Source organism: Kryptolebias marmoratus, linkage group LG9 (assembly GCF_001649575.2).
Source record: "Kryptolebias marmoratus isolate JLee-2015 linkage group LG9, ASM164957v2, whole genome shotgun sequence".
NCBI lineage: Eukaryota > Metazoa > Chordata > Actinopteri > Cyprinodontiformes > Rivulidae > Kryptolebias > Kryptolebias marmoratus.
This window is the reverse complement of record NC_051438.1, coordinates 24081310-24088939: the sequence shown is the minus strand read 5'-3', so window position 1 is coordinate 24088939 and position 7630 is coordinate 24081310. Positions and strand designations below refer to the sequence as shown.

The window sequence follows — 7630 nt, the reverse complement described above, 5'->3', positions numbered from 1 at the left end:
AAAAAAAAACATGCACCACTGCACTTAACAATGTTCATCTTCTTTTGCTCAATCTGTGCATACCTTCTGCTATGTTACACTGAAACAGTCAACTTGATAATAACACAAAATCGTTGTATGTATCAGGATTTGGGTTTTTGTCAGTTTGTTTTCATGTTTCTTTTGGGTTTTGTTTCATGTCTTAGTTTTCTGTTTTTGCATCTTTGTCTCTCATGTCTGTGTTTTTGTTATCATCCACTCCTCTACAGTTGTCACTCACTCCGTCTGCTGTCACGCCCACCTCCACCTGCCGGCAATTGTCATTACTCACCTGTGCCCACTTACCTCGTCACCCTCTGTGTTTAAAAACCCAGTCATCACTTCCACACTCTGCTGGTTCATTGTTGGTTCATGCCTGTCTTGTTGTTCATATCTTGCATCCTGTTTCGCCGATGTACCAAGTCTGGATTTTGTTATATATAGTTTTGCTGCCTTGTCAGCTTTTTGTTTTTGATTATCTTTTATTTTTATAAAATTAGTTCTTTTTTCTAAGATGAGTCTGCATTCTGGGTTCGCCTCCTTCCCCACCCAATACGACAGTCTGGGAGCTTCATCCACTCTTCTCTACATGTTGCAAATATTTGTTTCATTTTCTTTGTCCTCTATATTTTGCTATAAATACACTCTGTAGTACTTCTTGTGAATTGTATGTTTTTAGTACAATTTCCTGTTTTGAAGTGTATGTGTGAACAGCAGCTTCAGAGAAAGTCCAAACTAAACTCTCTGCAAATTCTTCAGAATATCTGTTTTGATCATTACTAGAAACAGCTCAGGTAGCTATGAATGTGTCTAATGCATTTTCTAGAAAACACTCTGGTAATATACATGGTTGTGTTTCATATTAGACTGTTGTTGGTGTTTTTACATCGTAATAAGTGACAAGGCATTCATCTGACAAAGCCTGGTGTGGTCTCAAGATGGAAACTATTTTTATAACCTGTTTTTTGCTCAGGTTTGTGGGTGTGAGTGTGTCAACTTACATATCCATGCCAGGCACGCATAAAAAAAATCCCAAGGCAATTATGAGGTTTATTAATTGTTTTTAATAAAAAACAGGAAAATACAGTCTCATTCAGGCATTGCCTAAAGAAGAAAATACCCCTCTCTTTTTTCCCCTAATTGTACAATCAGATGTTTTGTTTTGTTTTCTTCCATAAGACAAAGGAACATAAACACAACATAAAACCTTAGATTTTTAGTCTGATTAAATATTGATTATCCCATACATTTTTATTTTTTAATAACAAATCAACTCTCTCCAAACAAACAACATTTATTCAGTCTCATTGTTTGTGGTTGATGTTTTAAAAGATATTCCTGTTTATATTTTAACATGGGAGTACACACTCTCTTCAGTCTTCAACTCTTCCTTCTTCTTTCCTCTTGAACTTTTCCCTTCAGAGAAACGTAACGCAACATAGTTCAGATCCTGTCCATCTTCATTCTGAGCACAAAGTAAAAGGATCATTATTGTTACATAAATCTGTTGGGATGTACTTAAATATTGAAAGTACAATAACAACTTTACTTACAATACAATCTCTTGGCTGGCCCAAATTTTCATGTCTTGTTGGTGAAGAGGTTCTCTCTGTTTCTAAAAATGAAAAAAACAAGAGTATGATGTACCTATACTGACTTTTCAAGGACGATCCACAGCTGACCTAACAAGTTACTATTTTGCCCTCTAAAAAAGGAAAGTCGAGAAGAAGAATGAATTAACCTAAATGCTCTTTTGAAAAAAAATAAACTTATATAATTTGCATTTTTTTCCAAAACATATGAGCTTGCCATGCTGCTTATTGTTGAGGTTGCCATATTATTATGTTTTTCTCTGTCAGGGAAAAAAAGAAGTGGGTGATAGAAACAGGACAGAAATGTAGAAAAAACGTCACCAAAATGCAGGCAGGGAGAAAATTCAACAACTCTATTTAGAATTTTTTGAAAGTTAATTGATCAAATTGGGAAAGACTAAGAAGAACTCCAGGACAAGATGGGCACAAGGACACAAGAAACTGACAAGAACTTAAAACTAAACACTATTTTTACTGGAGGTGATAACAGGTGATAAAGAGCCGGTGGAATGATGAATAATCAGAGACAGGAGAGCAGAAAACAACAAACCAAGACATTGATTGAGGAATTAGAAGAAAAAAAAATCAAACCAGGTTGAAAACAGAGCCACCAAAACATGCCAGAAAGAAAGTAAAAAAAAGAAAAAACAACAGTTACAAAATATTCAATTTAAAAAAAAGTTGTATAAATTAATTTCTGTAAGGCTCATCTCATCATGTTGAACACTTGTATATTGAACTACAAATCACATTTATTTATATTTGTACATTTTTCTGTTTCTCTTGCAGTATTTATGTATTTATCTGCTTAAAAATAAGGCACACCAATAAATGGATCAGGAGCAATATGAGTTTCAGTAAAAACTGATCTCTAGATGTCCAATTACTCCTCTTCCATCTAAATAACAGACACTTCAGATTCACTCAACTGAATTCACTGAACAACACTTACCTTTTGATTGTTTGCATATTACTCTTGGATTTTGGTAACAGATTAAAACAATATTTACAATCACAGAAATGGCCAAGCAGATTATTGTTATCACCAGCGGAATAAATTTAGGGTCTGCTGTTTGCTCTACAAAAACAGAAAAACACACAAATTATTGCTTCTGACAAAGGTGTTATATTTGCACTAACGCATTATGAGTAACAGTATTAGCAGCATATTTTCCAAAAGTAAACATAAAATCATACCAGCTTCTATTTTGATTCCTTTTCCAAATATTATCTGTCCACATGTGGCCACAGCACAGTAGTAAGTCTCAGCATCAGAGGAGATGATGTTCTTTGAGAACACACATCTCTTCTGGGAGTCAGGTTTCTTCTCACATTCATCATGTCTGTTTCCATCAGCATAGATGATGTCTGGATAAGACTTGTCTGATCTGGATCTGAACCAGAACACTCTGAGACCTCCTGAACACGTCTTGTTGTCAGAATCAGAGAGAACTGAACACTGTAGAGACACTGAGCCTCCTGGACGGTCTGGATCTGATGATGTTCTCTGTTCAACAACAGTGTAGTTTGATGTCCCATCAGAGTTTCCTACAACAAAAGATACAGAATTGTGTTACACAACAATTTAATTAAATGTTTAAAGTAAACATAAAGACTTAAAACTTTTGTATTTTGTTAGGGTAAAACATACAAATCTGGTATATAGGTATTTACTCACATCACGCAGTTAAGTCTGAAAGTTATTGCAAAATGTGTAAATAACATACAAACTGTACAGTTGTAAGGAGTTACTTGTTTCAATTTATTTCAAGTAGTTTCAAAACACCTAAAAATTTACTTTACCTTACCTTTTAATGACAAATAGTTCCCGTGCCAACTATGGTTTTTCCAGTCGTTGAAAGCACAGTGATACATCCCTTCATCTCCTTGAACTGTTCTTAAAATTGTCAGATTGCTGATTTTTTCATCAATCGTCACAATCAGCCTTGATGCAGAAGATGCTGGTCCATTTTCAGGTTTTGCATGTATCCACAGCAACGCAATTAATTTCATAGAATCCCCTGCATTTTGTTTGTACCAGTAAAGTTTACCACTGATGTCTTTATCTTCAGGCAGGGGACATGTAAAAGTTACAGGTTCACCAAGTTGAACTGTGGTCACTGGAACCAATGTATCTGCAGAATGGAAAAAAAGTATAGCATGCTAAACAGTTTAGGCAGTAAAGGTAAGAAACCCACACAGTAAAGAAAAAGGAAAAACTGAGCATCAGCAGTACCAGATCTAACATGCATGAAAGTATTTCAATGACAGTAATATTTACTGTAGATTTAACTTACATCCCTGATGAAAAAGGAGCAGTGTCACCCAGAAGAGAATCATCCTTACAGTCTACGTTGAAACACTCGCTTATATTTCAGTGACAGAAGGAAGTGAGGTGATTCAGAGCATCTGATTGGTTATTTCAAAATATATAATCAAAGTCTGTTTCCTGCCAAGCTAGAGCAGGAAGAAGGCAAAATTATGAAATAACTTTTATTTTGGCATTGATTTACTTTGAGAATTTAAACAACCGTTTAATCTGAGACTTTATTTTTATAATGTGATTCATAAGGATTTATAGGATAACTTTGTTGGGTTTGTAGGGGTGGTGTTGTTGTTTGTTGACTGAAACAGCCAAAAGACAAGACATTTCACAAAATTGACACAAATCATTTTAATGCTGCCTCTTGCTGTTGACAAACCAGTCATGAAACCGGCCATGTCTCACACAGATGTGAGCTTTCAGAAATGAGGTCACCATTGTGGAACCAAATGAGGCATGAAGTAGAACTCAGCTGCTTTGACGTAGAGTGCAAAACATTAAATGTGTGACAGATGTCTCCCTTGTATCATTTTTAAAGCATCACCAATTAACTCAATTTATCAATTCTTTTTATGGCTAAAATTTTTTTAAACCAAATGCAAACTTGCTGTGCATCATCTTCAATCTTCTCTCAGTGATAAACCTGTTTGGTGTTAAATCTTGTGACCCTGAGATCGCACAGACCATATGTCCCGAGTTCATTACATTTTTGAGCCACAAAGCTAGCTTACATCTTTACATGTCAACGGTTTCCACTCTGTTACTACCTCACTTTGGGGCACAAAGGTGCTTCAGGGTTGGGTTGGCTTTAGCCCTCCTGACCACCTTGGTTCATTCAGGAATCATCAGTGCAGCCAGAAAGTGTCTACAGACAATCAGAAGGTTATTTTGGTTCAAAACCTGAAGCTTTTATAAAGTCAAAATGCAGGCAGTAATATGGATAGCTGATAGCCTTGCAGTCCTGATGACAAAATAACTTCATCACTGTCAGAGAGAGGCATTGGCTGAAACAAGAAAGTATAAAAAGGCACAGACTGAGCTCAGGGTGTTCAATATGTCAGAAGAAGATCTTCTCAGAAGAAGACCTTGGAGGAGAGAGGGCATTGACCTACCCCAGGGTCAGATTATACTGTGTATTTCAGCTGTGCCTATAGTACAGATACTGTACTTGCATTTTATTCCCTATATGTTGAAGATCGAAACCACTGTTTTATTGAACAAGAAAACAACATTTCTATCTTGATAAATATAAGGACAAGATTACCTTTTAAAATTTTTTTATAATTTATTTATTTTTGATATTTTATGCAACTTCATGGAGCACCTTTGAACCTTGAGTGCATGGGCGTTTGCTTTGTTTCCTGTTGGTTGACAGTGTTATGTGGTCTCCCTGTGAAAACTTTCATGTAAGAACCAAAAGAAAGATTGAGATTTGCCTCGTGTTAACAGTCGCGTATTCCTCAATAACTTTTTTATTTTTACAGAAATAGGTTTAGAAGAATCTTACAGTGGTTTTTATCAGATAATGCTCTGGCAGAATCCACCTTTGTGTTGCTGATCACTCAGCAGTTAGCCAGTATGAGAATGCTGATGTTACTGTGTTGTAATAAGTGATCATTCATTTAAAAAAGCCTTATTTGCACTTATTATAGAAATTATAATTGTTTGCCAACTTTCTTTTATCCTAAATGAAGCTGTTTGAATCTTTTGAGTTCATTCTGATATTTTTATTGTTCTGTATTGTTGAACTAACATTTTTGTTTAATTGAGTAAGTAAACAAGGCTATCTGCCTCAGAAGCATTGGAAGTATCAGATAAAGGCCGGGAGGTCTCAATTTACAGCCAAACAACCTTAATTGAAATTTCAAATATTGCTTCCATAATTGCGGATGGTTATGAATATCACTTTGGATAAAGTTTACCTAGGCAGCCTGGTTGTGGAGTGGACAGAGCTGTCACCTCACAGCAAGAAGGAGGCATGTTTACAACAAAGGTGTGACCTTTATATTTGTGCATATATGTTTTATCTGGGGTCTCCAGTTGCCTCCCACAGACTCAAAAACATGCAGGTTAGCCTAATTGAACACTCTTAAATTGTTCCTAGGCCTGAGTGAGTGTATGAATGTTTGCCTGACTCATTTTACTCTGTGTGGGACTGTAATGAGCTGGTGTCCTTTCCAGGTTGTACATCACATCTCACCCAAAGACCACAGGAGATAGGCACCACCTCCACATGACTCTGCATTGAAAAGTGAGTAAAGAAACTGGATAAAGAAATGGTTGCAGAAGGACTCAATAATGCAGACTGGAAGACGAGGGCTAGAGAAAAAAATAAAACTTTAGTAACAAAAAGAGCAGTAGACAAAGCAGCAAGCAAAATATCAAAAAGACATAAGCATTAAAATGTTGATCTTGAAGTGTTGAATCAGGTAACAAGACATTCATCTGAGAATTCCTAATTTAAAGTTCAATATAGAATTATTTCCCCCTTTATATTTTTTTTTCTTGGATGATGCGTTTTCAATTTTTTTTAATTTATTCTGAGACAATTTTTAAAGTTGTTCATATATGTTTAATTTGCATTACTTGTTTGATCATGTATATAAACAAGGCTTTCTGCCTCCTAAGCATTAGTGGTTTCAGATAAGGGCTGGAAGGTGACAAGGCCAGGCGTGAGTGGAGTCAGAACAAGCAGACAAAAATAAAAGTTTTAACCTTTTATTAGTAAACACCAGACTAATCGGAATGCTAGTTCCGGGAGCGGCACTCACGGTCTGGAACGGGGCTTGGCCTGGACCAGGTAAGACAGCCGGGGTCTGCGAGGTGGGAGCAGCAGCGGTCTTCAGAGAGGGGTTTAGGCGATAGGGAAAGTCCAGGGACAGGCGAGAGGTCAGAGCCAGTGAGTCAGAGAGTTGCAGCCAAATCCAAAAGGGAACAATCCAGTAGGCGATGTCCAGAGAGGGGAAGCGAGGTTGGTTACCAGAGATCCGACTCCGTGGAAGTATCCGGCAAGGAGTAGGCAGGAGGTGAGAGTCGAGAGTCAGGCAGGGGGGTCGTGATCGAGGCAGGCATGAACTGTGGATAATCGCTGGACATTTACTGGGCGGGAACCGTTCAATAATCTGGCGAAGACTGTGAGTAGGTGGTGAGCATAAATAGTGACAGGAACAGGTGAAGATGATGAGGCTGATTACTGTGGCATGGGAACAGGAGGCGTGGCATAGACAGGCTGTGGAAAGTTACTGAGCCTGTGAGCTGTGAGCAGAAGGCGTGGCAGGAACAGTGGACTGTGACAGAAGGATCCAAATTACAGCCAAACCACCTTAAAAAAAATTTCAACATTTGCTTCCACAGTTGCAAATGTTTGTGAATATCACTTTAAATTATGCTGACCTAGGCATCCTGGGGTTGGAGTGGTCAAAGCTGTCATCACCTGAAGTTTGCATGTTCTCTCTCTCTGCATGTATGGGTTTTTCTTTGGGTTCTCCAGTTTCCTCCCACAAACCAATAACATGTAACTGAGAACTATTAATTGTTTCTGTGTGATCAGCTACTGCAGACAAAGTCCAAACAAAATTTTCTGAAAATTCTTCACTTTTTTGGTTTTGTTTATCAGTAATAATAGATCAGGTTGTACCAAACATCTTTGTGTTTCATATCATCAGGCCCAGGACTGCTGTTGTTGTGATGTTGCAAT

At 37.3% G+C, this 7630-nt stretch overlaps 1 protein-coding gene across 1 annotated transcript; it reads right to left on the bottom strand.

The window, feature by feature from the left end:
* Positions 1-1068: 1068 nt before the first annotated feature.
* LOC108231285 lies at positions 1069-7379 on the bottom strand. Its single transcript, XM_037977559.1, has 8 exons — positions 7327-7379; positions 7128-7220; positions 6705-7008; positions 3908-3911; positions 3419-3745; positions 2808-3158; positions 1572-1633; positions 1069-1483 (listed from the first exon to the last, which is right to left on the bottom strand). Exons 1-8 carry the CDS (start codon positions 7377-7379, stop codon positions 1361-1363), a joined length of 1317 nt encoding a protein of 438 aa, XP_037833487.1. The 3' UTR covers positions 1069-1360.
* Between the last annotated feature and the right edge of the window lie 251 nt (positions 7380-7630).